An 18,943-nucleotide genomic window follows, 5' to 3' on the forward strand; every position below is an offset into this window, starting at 1 on the left:
CCTGAAGACAGCTCAAACTCAGGAGATTCCACTCCAACATGCCAGCTTGCAAGACATACAGGGCACTGCATCATGGTGGCATGGCACACCCTGGCCCTGCACAGTCCTAATGCAGGCAGCTCCCCTCCTCTGTCTGGCCCTGTGAGTGCCCTCCTCGCACGCCTGATGGAAGAAGATCCACACATGTTGCAGGTACAGCCACCACCCTTCAAAATTAAGCCGTGGAGGAAGTGGCCGCTGGCTCTTCCACAGTAGTCCAGAGCTAGGAGTACTCACTCACTTTGTCTTGCCATGGCAGCACTGAAGTGTTAAAAGTTCCCCACTTTTAGGAAAAAAATCTTGGTATTCATTGGGATAGTAAGAGGCTGACACTGGGAGACTGGGATAGAAATCTACATGCCCTTACGCAGAGAATGCAGGACTGCACATCTGAGAGCTCTACCTGTAACAGGGCTCCTGCACAGCAGCAGGAACATTGCCAGAGGGGGGAACCATGCTCATTACAGGGGGCTTAAACACCTGCTTTCAGGAGAGGCTTACAGTCTGGGAGTCCTGAAGAAAGGCAGACATCTAAATCTTGATTTTCCCCCATGGACTTCAGCATTATTCTTTCTTTAGCACTTCTCTGTTGGCATGGCTGTTGGCACCAGTGTCCTGGTGTTTGCAACTACCTCCTTGAGCTTCCTCATGTGCTGACTATCTTAAAACAGTGAATGCAACTACTGGGACCAGGCACTTGGAAATCGGGCAGGTATCTATTTACATCCGAAGTTCACCCCAAGGGAAAGGAAACAACACAAGTGACTTCCAAAACAGTCTCAGGTAGACTTCTGACAGCTCTCCTGGGTTACTGGAGTCTCTCTTTTAGACTCTACGGACCTAAATTAATGAGATTGGGTTTACATTAGGTTGTAATACATGTTAATTTTTCCTTTTTCTGACTTAAAAAACCCCAACCTATAACCACATTTTTTCCTGCAAATTCCTATTCTCCAGAGCATCCAACAGTTGTACAGTCTCCTTTAAAGCCCTTCTCCTACGTAAAGGGAGAAAAGTCTCCCACTTTGCCTCCTGTGTTTGCAGAAATCAACAGACTATCTTGCCACAGGAGAATTGCACCAGAATCACAGAATGGTTTGGTTTGGAAGGGACCCTAAAGATCATTTGGTTCCAACTCCCTTCCCATGAGCAGGGACATCTTCTACTGGACCAGGCTGCCCGTCCAGCCAGGCCTTGCACACTTCAGTGATAAAGCATCCACAACTTTGACCAACCAAAAAATAAACAACCAAAACAACCAGAAAAAACTCATGGCTTCAATCTCTAACATAAAGTGATGAACAGCACTTGTAAAGTCATATAATATAAAATCAAACCACTAAATTCACAGTAGAAGTATCAAAATATTCTAAAGTTAAAATAGCACCAAGTGTTAAATATTTGCAGGAGCATACAAGCATATGTGGATATCCTGAAGCAGCTGTTCAGAAAGGGAACTGAATATGCTCTCAGGTTTCTCAGTGTCTCTGTGCTGCTCTCCTCTTTTGCTAGAGAGGCAGTCATGATACACAGTCAAGAACAACTTCACTCTGCACAATAAATGATGATGCATTACCAGCAGAAGTGATCAAGGCATGAAAAATCATCGTGAACAAAACAAATTACAGCTTAAATGAAATGGGACCACAGGAATAAGCCACTTTGCATATTTTCATTCAGCTAGAAATGATTATGAACCCTGGGCTATTGTTCCATTTGAAACTAATTTTCTGCTTCTTAAACTGGAGCTTCCAGAAAGGAAGTTTGGGGGCCTTGGTCTTTTGTTTTAAATCAGCTTGTTTTCCCGTTATAATTCCAAGGGTGCAGCCAGGGCAGAGGCCGGATGCAGAGCATGGAGTGCCAAGCAGCCATGCAGCCGTGCAGCCATGCAGCGTGGGGAGCTCGGCCACGCCGCAGCGCCGCAGCGGGGGTCGCAGCATGCACCGGGATGGGCGCAGCGCAGCGGGGATGCACAAGAGCTCTAACCTCCTTCTCTCTCTCTGATCTTCTAGGTTCCTTCCTAGCCTTTCTCTTCTGGTTTCTCTTATTTTTTTCATCCTTGATTTCCTTCACCGGGACAATTTTCTCCTGGACTATTTCTGAGGTTTGTGCTGTGTGGACACTCATGGACCACTCAGAGATGGCACTGGGATCCCAGTAAGAGTTGTCAGCATTGGCAGGGAGAAGGAAGGAGTCAGCTCCCGGAGTGGCATACTCTACAGAGCTGGACTCCACCGGCTGAAATTCATAATAATCCCACTCCAGGCCACTGGAGGTCATTCTTCAACTAATTCTTAAAGCTCTTACCGTGCTTAGGGAATATATCTGTAGAACATGAAAGGGAGCATTTTAATCTCTCCACAACAATTAGCAGCTTTTAAGTTTCTGCTTATCATCTGGCAAATTAAAACTTAGTCTTGAATTTGATCAAAACTCAGAAATAATGTCTCTTAGGTTTCTCTTGTTATTTTGAAAAATAAAATGTAGGTGATCTTTTTGGATTTTTGTGTGCTATCACAACAATGCCATAGACTAAAATCAACAAAATAATTTGCTTTTCAATTAAATATAATACTCCCCACTCTCACAGGTATTTTTATATCTGAACCTACATCTCTATTCCTGAAAAACAGCAATGAAACATACAGATATTATTCGACACTTGAGACTAAGATGCTTTCACTGCCATATAAGCACACAGTAAAAGTGACTGAAGGCATAATCAAACTAAAAGAGACAACAAACACATTCTGTGGGGTATAAACTGTAAAAGTTAATTATACAAGGAGAAACCATAAGCAGAGAACCTTCTTTGAAGACCTATGTAAAAGGAAAGCACATATATTTTAGTTAATACCTATTGCAAGCAAAAATCTTCATTTGGAATTTTAGATTTCCCCCTCCTATAAGAAAAATGCAAACATACCCTTTGAAATTCAGCAGCTCCTGACGCTCTCCTCAATCCCAACCAAATTACTACTAAATACAGAGCTACACATCAAAATACATTTTAAAAGAACAGTATCTATGAATCCAGTATGCATCTACTCTGCTCATATTAATCACCACACTTAGAAGCATTATCTAATTATTGTGAACAAAGTGCCTGAGAAGCTCATAAGACAATACATCTTCTATGAGCTGAGTATTTCTACAAGCACAAGACTCTTCACTGAACTGAAATTATGCTAAACACTGATTTACTGGTTTCCATCATGGCTATCATTTACATATAAACAGCATAGACTTTATTCCAAGATGATTGAAAAAAACAGACTTATTCAAAAAACAGTTTCCACAGAAACTCAATTTGACCAAATTACCTCTTGCTTTTTTAAAGCAGCAGTTTTCTCAGGAAAACTGGCAGTATTTGTAAAGTATCTACAATTTTGTCTTAAATACCTAATGAACCATTTCTGCTGGGCTAAGTCAAAAAGCATACCCAGGATAAATCTGAATAAACTGATTCTCCCGTTGCACTTGCAAATTGCTCCATTTCACAGATGGGCACAGGGAAAGAATAAAGAGTGCAGGAAGCGAAGTTTCTTCCTGGAAAAATAAGTTTCCCTGCAGAAAGCTGGCCACATCAGTACCCCAGCCCCAAGCTTGACAGGCAGACTGCTCACATCTCACAGGGAATCAGCTACTCATGCAGAGAAACAAACCAGTTTTCCAGTTGCTACAGACTTCTAACTCTCTAGATGCAAATGCCCAAAGGCATTTTTAAAAGGCACCCAGACATTTCCAGTGTCCTTCTACTAGTCATACAAGTGCCTCTACTAACATCTGTGGACCTCTGTGGCCTTTGAAGACTCTCCATTTTATATATTACAGGGGGAACAAAAGCAACCCTACTTCAAACTTCTTCCAGCATGCCAACCAGAAGTTAGCAGTTAATTTGAAGAAATCATGGTTATTCTACTGATATTGCACATTTCAGCATATATATTTATTCACCAGTGAGGGAACTAAAACCATGTTACCTGTCATTCCAAAGCACCTTAAAGCCCAGTCCTAGATTAGAACTACTCTTTCAGAAACCCAAAAAATTCCAGCAGCTTACATATTTTACCAAATGAACACAAACTACCCTTTGCTAAATTCAAAGCTCTTTTTTGTGCTGATGCCTCACCACACAACAACCTCAGAGATGTGACCACCCCACATGAAGCATGGTGCCATCAGGATGATCTCCCCATCACACAGCACTGTGCTATGGGCAGCTGTTTTGGATGCTGAGGGATGTGTCTACTCAAAAAGCATCTCCCACTTCAGGCAAACATCACAATGGGTTGTGTCCCCTACCTGATGTCCTCCAGCAGGTTCCCACAATGAACTCCTGGTGCATTTCTACCAGAAGCAGCAGATGATGACTCTCACACCTGCCTGGCACAAGCAGAGCTCTTATAAAGTTCTGCAGCTTGAACAAGAGGACTAAGCTATTCACTGAAAACCACCACATTTTACATTGTTTCCCATGCACTTTTGCATTCTCAAATAAGAGGTTACATCTCTGACTTGGAAAATAGAGAGATTTTGTTTCCTTTTAATCCTACTTCAAAGAAGTGAATGTCTACTGTTATTTGCAAATCACTTTATCCCCTCCACCCCAAGTTAGAAGGTTGCATCTACTTACATCATCCTGAATATCCAGATCACAACCTGCCTTCAACAAAACCTGGACAACGTGGAGATGGCCCTTGTAGGCAGCAAGATGCAGGGGGGTCCGGCCATGCTACGAATGAGAAGAAAATAATAATACGTTAAGGTGAATTTTTATGCATAGTAGTTGAATAGAGTTTTATCTCCTTTTCATCATTCTTCTGTTTGTACCTCACTGTCTAAAGCCTGCAATAGTAGCAACTGACATGTATTAGTGTGACAAAGGCTTTACCTTGGTTTTGTGAAAGTGAAAACTTTTCCTCCACCTTCTGCAACATTTCAGTGACTCTCTACAAAAGGGACATTATACTCACATAAAGGTGCTTCCTTACAAATTCAGATCCTGTGTCCATGCCTAAGCAGAATTCATGACCCTTTTGTTTCTGTCTCTCTGGAGCACAGAACTGTCAGCTGCTGTCACCTTCCCTCTGTACAGCCAAGATGCAATAACTGGCTAATTCATATATTGTAATGGGCACTGTCTTTGCAACAGAGATAAGAATTACTGAGCTGTTGCACATGACAGATGCTTCCCCGAAAAGGAATGGAAGGCTTGTAGTCACTCCAAGTGACTTCATGTGTATGACAACCAACTTCTTCACTTTGCTAAAGATCTGCCAGGTTTTTTCAGACAATACTTATTTTTACCCTTCTCTAAAATCTCGAAGTGAGTGAAACACCTTAAGATCTGTGAAACCACAGTAAAACTATTCACTGCAGATTATTTAATGTCTGTAAAGAAAATGGGATTCCAGCAATTGCTAAATTCACAAAGTATCTTCACAAGGAATGCAGTTTTTTCCACTAGGCATTTTGTGAGGGTCACATTAAAAGTCACGCGACTCTTCACCTGTATCATGTATCTATTCCTTCACTACCACTGTTGTCCATTTTTCTACCCAATGATTTATCCTGCAAAGGAAGATAAATAGCCCTAATACATCCACCACAGAAGGGGCAAACACTTCAAGAGCTGTCTGACTAGTGGCTTGAAGTACACAGAAGGCAACCATTGGCTCTCTGATTTTCAGCAACTTCTTCAGTAAGGAAACTACTTCAAGTATATAATAAACCAAGCTCCAGACAAGATTGTTTTCATACAGCAAAACCCATACCCACATATCTGGTAAAGTTTTGTTAACTCAGCCACTTCAGAGCAGAAAGGAAAAACACTGTTGGGAATCAAGAATGGCTGAGGGCAAAACGTGCCATTATTGATTAATTGTGCTGTGCTTCAGAAACATTAACTGTTGATTAACTGTCCTACATTATTGACTTAAAGGGGCAGATCTGGGGACAAAATCCTCACTCATACTATGACACGTGGGTCTCTCAAAACCTGCAGGCTGTCCCCTGCTGGCAGCAGCAGCTCATTCCCGTGAGAGAAACTTCCATTCTTGCCCTTCTAAAGGCATGGGAAGGGCTCATTTTTGCTGTCACCACTGCCCCGGGCACCATCCAGCCTCCTGCCTGGGTGTCTCTGGCTCGATCTGGCCACAGGTCCCTAAAATCCTGTCCCTATATCGAAGGGCACTGAGCTGCACTGACCACACTTCCTTCTCCATCAGCCTGAAGGAGAGTCAGGAGTATGTTGCTGTTCCAGCTAACTCAATAGCAGGAGGCATAAAATCCCCAGGCAATAGAGGGGTAAGAAATAAAAATAAACTAAAAGAAAAAAAATAAAATAAAAAAAAAACCAAATGGAAAAATCATTCCCAACAATGAACAGTATGTTTGGATTATGAATATATGCTTCAGCACATTCAGATTTACAGGTCCCAACTTTCTACATTCCTTAATGCCAATAAGTAAATCACCTAATCCAGGCATCTATCTCACTTCCTGGAACGTTATTAATACACCATGAAAACAATTTATAGTAATCTGTGCATGGAGAAGGAAAAATCCCAAACAAACCCAACTTGAAGCCAGCTCATGTGCTTTAAAAGGAAAGTGTCAACAACATGAATATATATTCCCACAGGGAAACTTTCTGATAAGATAACCAGCTCTAACCACTAAAAAAATGTTGACAGGCAGTTAAAGGTACTTTGTTAAAAGTAAGCTATGAAAGCAGAATAGGAGTTTATTTGAATATAAGGGACATATTTTCCTCACCAAACACCTTCCTGGGCAATTGCCACATGAACCATGCCTGTTGGCACAGCTGAGCTGGAAGACTAAAGGATCATTGTTATTCCAGAGTGTTTGTGTGTTTCAGATTCCCTATCCAGAAACATAGGTTGAGAGGCATCTCACCTACTGGAGAACCCTGAAGAGAGGCCTTCAGGAACCAGAGTTTCCAGACACATGCAGTCCTTGAGTTCTCCCTACTTTAAAGGGACACCATAAACAAAAACTCTGACACTAATCAGGAGAGGAGACTGGGAAGGAAGATCAATTCCAGCATATTACATTGATTAGAGGCTCAGGCGTTTGGAAGAGCACCGATCATCTCAAGATTAATCACAACCCTGCAAGAGCCAGCAGTGCCAGATTTTCTTTTTCTTCCCAGCAACATCAAAATGAGAGCAGAGACGGGTGGTAGAGCTGGACACTGTTCCAGTGCAGGCAATGCAAACACTGGACAAACATCCAATCCCCACACAAACACACACACAGGTGTGAATGCACACACACATGCACACATCAATCCAGAACAAACGGTGAGGAAGACACAAGGCAATCTGGATGCTCCTCGTGCTGTAATGACAAACTTGGAGCAGAGCAAGCTTTGGAGACAAACATTGAACCATGCCACAGCAGCAACTCAGGGCTGCTCTTGCCTTCATTTCTTTAAGTCAAACCACCAGCCCACCAAGTTTTTCTCTCACAGCAATTCATCCTACCCAAAATATACAGGGGGCAAAGAGATGAAGGCAGACAGACAAAACTCCCTCTGTGTGTCTCCTCCATAAAGACATTCTGCACTCAATGCAGCAACAAAGAGGGGGTTTATCTGAATACACACAAGGGTCCCAAGGGGAAAGAACACATACAAACCAGAGTGTCTCCTAGATGCTCACTTCAAGGGCACAACACCAAACCCAGGGACTGACTTAGAAGCTTGTAAGCCTTGCCAAATATGAACTGCAATGTTTTGGGGATTATTACAAATACAAATGAGAAACTGCTACAACTTGGGATTAATGAACCAATAAAGCAGTCATTCATATGTAAAAAAAAGGCAATTTGGACTTCTATTCAAATGTAAACAATTGCTTCATCAGGCAACAAATCATACAAATGGCCTTGTGTCACGGACTTATTGACAAAATAAATGGGACCTATTGGACTAAGGCTGCAACTTCCAGCCACAGTGACACACTGCTGTAGCTGTGGGGTGTATCGGGTCGCAGCCAAGCACTGTGAGCAGCCACGTGAACGTCATTAGTAAAATGCAAGGGTAGGTTTTGGTCTGCATTAAATCTGTGCTCTAACTTCCAGACATTGACAGGCAGCTGTCGATACACACCACTTAAAAGCAGAGTCCTGTCAGCATCGCTGCCAATGCACATGCACTCCACAACCAAACCCATACAGGGGGGCCTTAGCACCATAAGCTCCATGACCTTTCCTTGTGTTTCTGCATCTGTAGGTACTTTTCTGCAGGTACACTCAGTTCTCCATATCACCCTACTCTTGTGATGCACAAGGACTGTTATTTATTCATCCGTTCTGAACTCATAAACAACATGCCTGTCCACATTTTATTGGAAACCCTGAAAGCAAAATCCAAGTCCTGTCACATTGTTCACACTGATGATTTGTTGGACTGTTCTCCATGAATAACCTGCTCACTCAAGTCAGCAGAAAGTTTCTCATTGACCTCAATAGGCATTCAGCAAGTTCCTTAGTGTTTGTTAGTCCCTTTTAATTTATCTTTATTTATTGTTTAAAACAGACACAAATAGCTTTTCAAACTGAAGGAGTGCAAAAATGTGAAAGCACCAAAATAGATTTATTTTTTTGTTTCTGTCTTAGCTTAAAAAAAAAAAAAAAAAAGAGAGAGACTGCTTTAAAGAACTCAACATGCTCTGAAGTTGAGACTTGAAGTATCCCAGCATTACAGAAGTGTTGCCATATGGTGTGGTCATAACATGACTATTTCAAAAGTTAAATCAAGCAAATACTGAATCAAAACTGAAGCACTACCTTTTGCATTTCTTTAGGGCTTTTTTTCCGAATGATCATCCATTCTCTGCAGAATTCAACTTTATAGCTATGAGCAATGCAGGAGCCTGTTCCAGCACAAGTTTCTCATGGATTCACAGGCCTTTTTCAGGCATCCATCTGCTTTGGTATTAGTCTGCCTCCATAGGGATCTCTGCATCCCTATGGATCTCCATGGGCTGCAGGAGCACAGCTGTTTCACCACGGTCTGCACCAGGGGCTGCAGGGGAATGTCAGCTCCAGTACCTGGAACACCTCCTCCCACTCCTTCTGCACGGACCTTGGTGTCTGCAGAGCTGTTCCTCTCACATGTTCTCGCTGCTGCTCCCCGGCTGTAATTACATCTTCTCTGTAACTTTTTTTCTTCCTTCTTAAGTATGTTATCCCAGAGGGGCTACCACCATTTCTGACTGGCCAAGCCTTGACCAGCAGCACATCCATCTTGGAGCCCCCCTGGCAGTGGCTCTGCCAGACCTGGAGAAGCTTTTGGCAGCTTCTCACAGAAACCACAGAAACCTGTAGCCCTTCCTGCTACCAAAGCCTGGCTATGCAAACCAAATACCCTCAGGAAAAGAACAACAACATCCTGGGAGAACAGCAAGGCCCATCAACTCAGCAAAAGTCCTAGGACTTTTGTGCCAAAGATGCAGCTGTCAATTTCACTGAAAGAGAGCTCTACTACAAAAGAACTGAAAGAAGGGATCAGCTTTCTTCCTTGGAAGAAAAGTTCTTAGTTTTCCAGTTTTTGTAGCTTATTCACCAAAGTACTCGATGAAGGCCTGTTGGATCAATCAGTATGTATGACCAGTTGTTCAGGGTATTTTGCCCTTTCCATAAAGGAATCAGCTACACATTTCACACCTGTGAAGAATGTCAGACAAAAAGGTGTAAAAAACTGAAATTATCCCTTTGTCACATCAGGCAGAGCAGCAACAGAGCACCCTGACCAAGCAGGTGCCATTTGAGAAGAGCAGAGCCACTCTGCTGAGCACCACACCTGCCCTGGGCCACAACCCCAGTGGCTGTGGCAGAGGTCCAGCACCACAAGTGCTCGATGCATTGTGCCAGGCAGTGCCACCAGCCCTCTCCACTGTGGGCTCCCTGATGTCAGATTGTTGTCACTCGTGTGACCTAGCAGCCATCAGCTCCTCTCCATGTATTTTAAAAGGCCCCAAATCTGGAATGAGCCCAAGTGTCCCTCACTGGAGTCAGAGGAGGTGCACATTTCCATACTGACTTCATCTGCACAGATGCCTTGCGAGTAATGCTGTCAAAATGAAACAAATGCATCCTCACCATAATGCTAAAGTCAGCACCTGGACATGTGTTTGTGTATTGTCCACTGGATTTTGTTTCTTTCACATTCTTCCTCTTTTTTTCTGAAATCATCTACTTAGAAGTGACCAAAATGAAATACTATTTTTCAGCTGAATTGTTGTTTACTGAAGCAACAATTAACCACATCATATGACTTTCCAACAGGACAAAACCAGAACTGGAAAAGTAAGCTATAAGGTATTTACTAGCACTTGGTTTGTTACAGAAAATATCCTTCATTTTTCTTGAGCTATGCTCGATTAATCCTTTTTGAATAAAGAACTCTAGCATTTATCTCTAGATCCTGGACACTTTAATCTGTGGCTCTGCAGTGTTACTCACAACAATTGGTCTGTGCTTACAGATGCGGATCAGAAATACATTTAAAGCCTGCTATGATGGGGGAACTTTTTCTTTCCCTCCAAAGAGCTTTGTCTCCATGTATCTTCCTCCAATAAAATGCAGAGAATTCAGCAGGAAGTTTGATTGACAAGTACCAAATCTCTTTTTTTTTCTTTTTTGGAAGCAAACCCCTATAATTTATAATTAGGCAGAATAAACTGAAAACTACTAATAAAAGCAGAAGACATACAGGTAAATCAGAACTAAGGCATGCACATGGATAAATTTATTTTTATGCTTTATTGTGCAATGAGTTTTATCTTGGGGGAGAAGAGAGTTCTGGGTTTCAATTTATCTGAAAGCTTGGTCTATTTTACTGCACAGCAAAAAGTCTGCCATCCAATTTCCATTCTAAAATGAAGAACCTATATCCTGAAAGTTGTTCTTATTTTGTGCTTGCTCTGCTTAGTAGAAGAATGCACAAAAGAACCTGTTGCTGTGATGGCTAAAAAACCCCTCCAGATTTCCAGTTTCAGTATACTTGAGTCTAATTTATAAATACTTGCTCTTGTGACAACCTTGTCCTTAACTTTAAACAGCTCTTTCTCCTTCCAGCCTTTGTGTGTCATCAGATTAGCAAGCCAAGCTCTTCCAGGCTATGTTTATACAGCCTGTGGTAGGCAAATATGCACATGGTCTCCCTGTGCAGCTGACTGGGTGAGAGCCAGATGCAAACTCCACACTGTGTACACCTGGACAAGGCACCACAGAGCCTGAATGGATGGGCTCTGGTGAGGGCACCAGGCTGGTCTCACACCTCTTGGCTCTGAGCATTGAGCATGGGAGGAGTAAGAGTCTGTGTGCCTTCAAAACACGCCATACACACAGCCTTGGCTGCTGTCTGAGAGTCCCTGCTCCTCTGTGTGCTCTCCTCCACAGTCTTGCAGATCTGACTGCATCTCTTCTGAGCAGGGCTTGTCACCAGGCTACCCAAGTACCTCATCTGTACTCTTAGTGTGCTGGGATGCATCCAGAATGACAGCAGGGACGACTTTTGTCATCTTCCCTCTCTGGGCTACACGGGAAATGACCCACAACTTCTGGGAAAGAATAGCTACAATGCTGTAGTACCTGGTGAGCTACAGGGATGGCCTCAGAGCTCACAGCTCTCCAGCATGCTTGGCAAGCACATGTCTCCACAGAAACACCAGCACTTTGCACCTGGCTGCAATTTTGCTGCCAAATGATTTATTTTGATTTTCCATACAGGGCAGAACAACAAAGCAAGGGAGCCACCTATGTCACATAGGAAAGAAAAACTTGTCAACTCTAGGAAATCTGCATTATAGCAAATTAACCTGATATTGTGTTTCAAAGTCAAATCTACACTATTTGTTTTTGCTGTAATTAATAGAGGTCCCTCAGCAGCCTCAAAGCTCATAATCTAAAAAAAAAAAAAACCAACAAAAAACAAACAAACAAAAGAAAACTCTGAGCTACCATTCAGGTATGTGTAAGTCAGTACTTCCTGATCTATTACTGCCTACCTTTAATAGCTGTTCATCAGCTACAGAGCTACTTGGACAACAGAACCAGCCAGCCATCTATATGGGACTATGCGTGCTTATTACATCTGTGCTTTGTATCTACCAGCAAGAAACTACTTATTTTGGCAAACAAAACTGACAAACACAGCTGTCCTTGGATCACTCCAACTTTCAAAATAAATGTTATCTACAACTCAAACACTGTGAAGGGACTGAAAACAACTATCACTGACAGATAAGCATTCTGCCTTTTCCTCTTTTTATCAAATGTGCTTTCTATCTGTAAATATTAGCTTCCATACATATGTAATGTTCAAAACCAATATGGAAAAACAAATAAAAGTAGATAGGATGGAGAACAACAGTTCATCAAAACAGCACACCCCAAATTTTATGTTACAGTTCTAAAGATTTGACTTACCTAGTTCTTTTTAAGTTTTTTGCTGATGAAACCTCTGCAACAGGTAATTATATCTCATCTTTTCTAAGACAGTGGTATTTATAACATGTTGAACATTAGGAACAGGTGAATATCAGTTTGAACTCACTTGTATCTAAGCAGAAATCCTTTGACTCTGACTTTTCTCAAAGGTATGGGGAACACAAATTGCAACCCCCAAGTTTGGAAGGGACTACAGGGAACAAATCAATGAAGATTTTATGTATAAAGGAGGCTGCTGCACCAAGAGACTTCAGCAGCAAGAAACACTTTCTGCATCCCTTTACCCTGCCACAAGAGGTGGCTTTTCCCCATCCCCTCACCCAGGGAGATGGGTGCCCTGAACTGCCTTCCCTTGACGGTGATGAATCGCTCCATTCATCAGGTCACACAATGTTCAAAAGTCAATGCACGCTTTCAAAGAACGTTGCTCCCCTCTGTCGACACAGTGTGTTTGCAAGGACTAAGTGTCCATCACAGCTGCACCCACTGCAAAGGGTATAAACACGAGACATGCACTATACTGCAAATCTTCGTGAGCTAATAAGTGCAAACTTTCAGGAAATCTGAGCGTTAACTTCAGTCACATTCAGATTGGTAAAGCTAGGGGGGCATTTTCACAGACAATGCTCCAGAAGAGTTACATTAGTTCCCAGGGCTTTTGCAAAGCGTTTTTCTCTCGTTACCTTGGTAACTGCTACCTTGGCACCCCTGTTGATAAGCTGCACCACATTCTCCACTTGGCCTTTGTAGGCAGCTACAAGCAGGCGTTCTGAAAGCACGGCGACCACATCCTGCTGGCTCATGAATTAGGAGAGAAAGGTTTTCAGGTTTCTTCAGTCCAAAAACAAAGGCTTGGGATCAGTTCAAGCAGCATGCAGGCAGGCGAAGGATTCCAGCTCCCTGGACAGTGATGCTATTGCTATGCCATCCATTGGACCTATGGATCAGAAAACAGCACTGCTGTCAGCCAGCTTTCAGAAAAAGAGCTCAGAAACTACAGCAGCTCCTCCCTGACCGTTCATCTCTGCCTTGGTTTGGGAGGGGATCACAAAAACTCCCCAGAACCTCCTGAAGGCATTACACTTCTGTTGCAAGGTGGAGGCACATAGACAGCAGCACATTTTCAATGTGCCCTCATTCCCCTTGGTTGGGACAAAAATCCTTAAACTTTCTGAGAGCTTAACTCTCTTTCAGTGTAACTTCTATTTGTGTGGTCCCCTTTCATCCTCTCTCTCCCCGCCAGGTTTCCTGGTCTTTAATTAGCCAAGGATGGGTTAACTACTGTTGGCCAAAGAAACAAGAATAGGTTATAGCTACTGGCTGCTGACATAAATATCCAAACCTCTGCCCTGAAAGGATTGAGTGCAGCCAGCAATTAAAGGCAGCTGACCGTTCCCTCACAAGTATAAAATGCTTCACAGCCTCCCCTGAACCATCTCAAGGACACTGCTGGGAGAGATCCCAACCTGCTATTGGGAAACACTCATCTTTGCCATCACTGAGAAATTACGTTCTCCTCACTGAGCTGATATCATGCCTCACCAACCGCAGAAACAATTCAGATTTAGCACTCATCATGCAAACTGTATGTTTGCCCAGGCTCCACTGACCCATCCAACGAGCCATCAGAGCTGAAAAGAGTTTTCTGAGATAATTACGAAAAATGTATCCACTGATCACTTTGAGCTGGGGATCCAGAACCAGCCCAGTTTGGGAAGATTTCAGCTTTATTTGTGCTTTTCTTACTTTAGTATTTAATTGTTTCAGTACAGGGAAAACACCGTCAAGATATCCAGTGTATTTACAAATTACCTGTCCTCCTCTCTTGAAATATCACTGCACTGCTCCTTAACAGCCACCAGTACTAAACCCTCTGCATAGTCGAAGAGTAATAGGTACAGGGTCCAGATGATCTTGGAGATCGATACTGGAATGCAATGTCTTTCACCTTTATGTTATCCTTTTAATCCATCTCAGAACAACAATTACTAAAAATGTAGGTTAATTTGTAGCAGTAGACGGTAACAGAATTTAATTTGCACTCCTAAGGTAATTTATATTAACAAATCTTAGAATGCTTCATGAGCTTTAATTCTTATAACACCCTTCAAGGTGAACAATATGCAGAAGAATATTACATGCGTTTTAGAAAAAGGCTCTTGAAAGTATAGAAAAGTTACTGCTTTCTCTGAGGTCAATAGAATGTTATGCCAAAGCCAGTAAAAACTCCAGGTAACTGATTCTTGATTTCTAAGGATAAGCATTGAGCAATATCATTTCTGTTCCTCAGCTTTCTCTTCCTTTCTAAGTGCAAATATGTTTGGACCAACATGGAAATAGCTGCACATTTATTCAGAGAAACCAGACAAAGAGTTTCTGGGCACCAAAGTCAGCATAACATAGGACAATAGAGGAGTGGTGCTGTACTCTGTACCACTGGATTGGTTTCACCCACATCATCAGTGTGATGGGCACAGTTTGTACCCTGGTAACATGGAAAATAGGCAAGATAGAAGACAAACCCCTCATGACTTTCACTAGCACATCATACTCTGCTCCTCTGGCAGAATGCTGTACACATTGTAGTACAAACCATTTAAAAAGCACCAAGAAACACAGATGGCCTACACTTAGTAATCTGATCTGTGATAAACAACCTAAGTTTCAATCTTACCTCCTCAAGGATTTGATTTCCAGTGGCTCATGCTTCCGAAGCAGGTGGAACACCCACCCTCCCTCCATACCCCCCACCACCCACCCATAATCTCAGCCCCCTGCTCCCAACACATCCCTGACTCTCCCATCACATCCCAAAGTGGTGCTTCCATAAGCCAGGAGCACACCCCGCAGCTCCTCTCCATGATCAGTACACAGTGCAGTTAGTACACTTACAACAGGGTGCACAACTCCCTTACAACTCTTACGTTTCAGGCAGAGGATGGTGTGTTTCTGTGCCAGCCCCTGGCTGTGCAGTGGTAGTTTCCAGGTGAGCTGTGCCATCACTTGTTTGTCCCCAGCCTTACCTCTAAGCTGGCTGCCAACACTTTGGCTGGAGGCATGTACAACACACTGACATCTTAAAACATCTCTGTTCAGAACCTGCTTGATTTTCTTACCTTTTAAATAAAAAAAAACCAAACCAAAACAAAAAAACCCCACAAAAACAAAAACAAACAAACAAAAAACCCCAAAAACAAAACAAAAACCCTAAAACCAAAAACGATGCAGTGACATAATTGTCACTGACAGATTTGGATATTGACTACAAAAATCTCAGTCTCACTCAATGGAGACATTTTCCTGACATTTCCTGTCAGTGTGGAGACACACTGACATACTGAGCAAGTTCGCAGAAACCAGAGATGCTCATCACAGCCACACCACTAGAAAGACACTAATATCTCAACAATGTAGGGCTGGAAAAGTCTGGATAACCTATGCAAGGTAAATGCTGGAAATCATGCTCCCTAGTTTGATTGTTCTCCCTCTTTCATGCTGCCTTCCCATTAGTGCAGCACAGTGAGATCAGGAGCCTCCTCCTGCCATGCCCTGCCACACTGGAGAGATGGACTGTCACCGCATCACTGCTATCACGGAGTTTGCCTTTTTGTCTTTTCCACCTCTTGGATCATACAGAAAAGCAAAGCAAGGAGCTGATTCAGCTACTCGTCTTTTAGGAGTATCTCCTTTTGCCGGGTCTCCAGCAGGTGTCGGTCCTGTTCCCCGAGGGCAGTCACAGCACGAGTCTGGCTCCTCCTCGAACAACAGGTCACATTCCCTACCACATCTGCTTCACATCTCCTCAACTGGGATTATCTGCAATTCAGAAAAGCGCCTCCAATTAGAATAGGAAGCCCAGACAACTGAAAGACCAACTTTCCTTTTCTCCTAAGCTGGCAGAAGAAGGTGATGGGTGAACAGAGGAATTGGGAATAGCTTTCTCATCCCCCTCCCGAGGAACCCATCCCCAGCACAGTGGCTACACTGGCAATGGCATCGCTCCCCCCAGTTTTAACTCTCTACGTGCCTCAGACACACAGAGCGTCTTTCCTCTGCACCCCCAGCAGCAGGAGGAAGGTACCAGATGCCCAAGGACTGCAATTAAAAGCTTGACTGCTCCTTTCACACCCAGATGGTGCAAAATGAACCCGACAACACGATTACAGGCACTGCATAGCATCCCTGCTGCCAGCACCTGCTGCCCAGAATTAAATCCCTCATTATCACCCCAAGATCCAGAAGCTCAAGGGAGGCACAGAGCATGAGAATATTCAAACCTTATGCCTTCAAAACAACAACAACAATAATTATTTTGCTTTAACGTATTCTTAAATAAAAACCAGCCATCTCTTTGTTTCTTTGTTTAAGATCAGATTACTTACCTGGGGCAGGCTGGGAATGCAACACCTACTTCCCAAGCCTCTCCTAGGAAACTGGCCAGATGTGATGCCCACAGGTGCAGTTGCTTTGCTGTGGGTCGATCCTTGCGAGGATAACGTGCTCACCCCATCGGTGGAGTGTGGAAAAGGACAGGCTGACTGTGGATTAGTGTTCCCAATCGGCAGCCGCCAGACACGGTCCCCAGGCACGGAGGTCCAGCTGCATCCCCACGGATTATGCTCTCAGCTCACTGAGCCACAGGAGATGTCTGTCTGGGGTGGCACAGCCCCGTGTGGCTGCTTGGTGGCAGGGCTGTAAAGCTCCCCCAGCTCTGTCCTCTCTCCCATGCAACTGGCAGAGCTGCCAAAAAACACTCTCTGCACCTTTCCCCTCCCCAGCTCCCTCCCTTCCAAACTGCTGCCAGGCTGCTTTCAGTGGCCCTAGCGCTTACACGTCAGTAACAAAAAAAAAAAAAAGCACAGGAATGATGGTTTTCAAAAGCCAAAGGACAGGCCAGGAAACATCAAACATCACAGATACTGAAAGGCTAGGCGATAGACTCTCCTAAATTCATGTAAAGGGTTAAAACCCTTTGCAGCTGCCTCACTGAAGGAAGAGAAAAAAAGCCAAAACTATGAAAGATTTAGGAGCTATGAGCTAATCAATTTTAAGAAGTTCCCTGTGCTAAATGGAAAAGATTAAATGCCAGAGCACAGGTCATTCTCAATGCAATCACTAAGTTAAATTAGTATTTGAATAAAAGAATGCTTACATAGCTGACAAAAAGTTTCCATGTGTGCTGAAGTACAAGATGAAAGAGGAAAAAAAGAAGAAGGGACTGCAGTTTTCTGCAAGGGATCCCAAATTCTCTTTTTAGTTTATCACAATAAATTATGCTGAATAGAATCACAGAATAACAGAATTTCCTGAGATGGAAGGGATCCACAAAGATCACCAAGTCCAACTCCTGGCCCCACACAAGATGGCCCCAAAAATCCCACCATGTGCCTGGGAACATTGTCTAAATGCTTCTTGAAAACTGGCAGGCTTGGGGCTGTGACCACTGCCCTGGGGAGCCTGCAATCCAAGAAAAAAAATCTCAGCACCTGGTACCTTTATTTTATTCAACCCAAATAATGGAATAAAATTAGTCTAAATTATTTTGAAATAACGCAATATTAAGATATGGAGCCAGACCATTTTGTTATGGGAGAGAAGATAAAAACTACTAATTTATAATAATAGTCTTTCTAAGAAAATTTCCAGCATCTAAATACTGCTCATCTCGTCTTTGCTTGACTCTCACAGCAAAATGTGTTTCTTTTTTAATTAGTACATAACAGTATAAGATCTATAAAATGCTCTTTTTCTCATCCAGCCTCTTTGCAAAGCAGTTTGTCATACATAAAATATGACGTAAACAGTACGACTGTATTCACTTTAGAATAACAGCATTTTTCAGCAGAGTGGATTATTGCATTAGAAAGAGTCGGTTTCTTGGAACTCATTTATCACTTACTGCACGATGCTGATATATCTGCCATTTCTCTCAGCTGACTTTAAAAGGATTTGTCTGAGACATGCAGCACTACTTCCCTTTCAGTGATTTTTCTTTAGTTCCACCGTGGTTCTAGTATAAACTACTCAGGAAAAATATCAACATATTTTGCCAAAGGGAGGACATAGCCTCTCACCCCTTCCTGCCCCAAAAGATAGTTTAAAAATCAGTCAAAGGTGTAATTGTGAAAGCCAGCAGCAGCTTTATCTAGAAAACAGTGAAGCCCCCCCACCAGGTCGAGAACAATGTGCTTTGGATTCACACTTGTCTTCTCTCCTTTACAACATCATCTATACTATTTTTGGAGTTAGGTTTTATACCAACCAACATTTTGAACTGGACATCTACATAGACTTTTAATAAATTATATGTTGGTCTGGGGTGGGGGGGTACTGTTTTCATTATGCATTTTATTGTGACAAGTACAAACATTCAGTTTTCACATGGACAGTTGCATATCCATCACTCTAAGTATCACCACTG

At 42.8% G+C, this 18,943-nt stretch overlaps 1 protein-coding gene across 16 annotated transcripts in view; it reads right to left on the reverse strand.

Annotated features, from left to right (window-relative positions):
* The window catches only part of ANKRD6 (ankyrin repeat domain 6), an 88,185-nt gene that overhangs the window by 20,402 nt on the left and 48,840 nt on the right, over nt 1-18,943 (reverse strand). For 5 of the 16 annotated variants that reach the window (XM_088162055.1, XM_088162054.1, XM_088162053.1 and 2 more), the window contains exons 1-3: nt 11,665-11,681; nt 4,676-4,774; nt 2,026-2,364 (exon numbers count right to left, since the gene is read on the reverse strand). In XM_088162055.1, the coding sequence (XP_088018181.1) occupies nt 2,026-2,319 (294 nt within the window). In that variant the 5' untranslated portion in view covers nt 2,320-2,364; nt 4,676-4,774; nt 11,665-11,681. Of the gene's footprint in view, nt 1-2,025; nt 2,365-4,344; nt 4,413-4,675; nt 4,775-11,664; nt 11,682-13,205; nt 15,261-16,125; nt 16,339-16,904; nt 17,302-18,943 lie in introns of those variants that run through there. The other 11 variants (XM_088162057.1, XM_088162056.1, XM_088162047.1 and 8 more) reach the window with 8 other exon arrangements.

This window comes from Sturnus vulgaris, chromosome 3 (assembly GCF_052056855.1).
Source record: "Sturnus vulgaris isolate bStuVul1 chromosome 3, bStuVul1.hap1, whole genome shotgun sequence".
Classification (NCBI taxonomy): Eukaryota; Metazoa; Chordata; class Aves; order Passeriformes; family Sturnidae; genus Sturnus; species Sturnus vulgaris.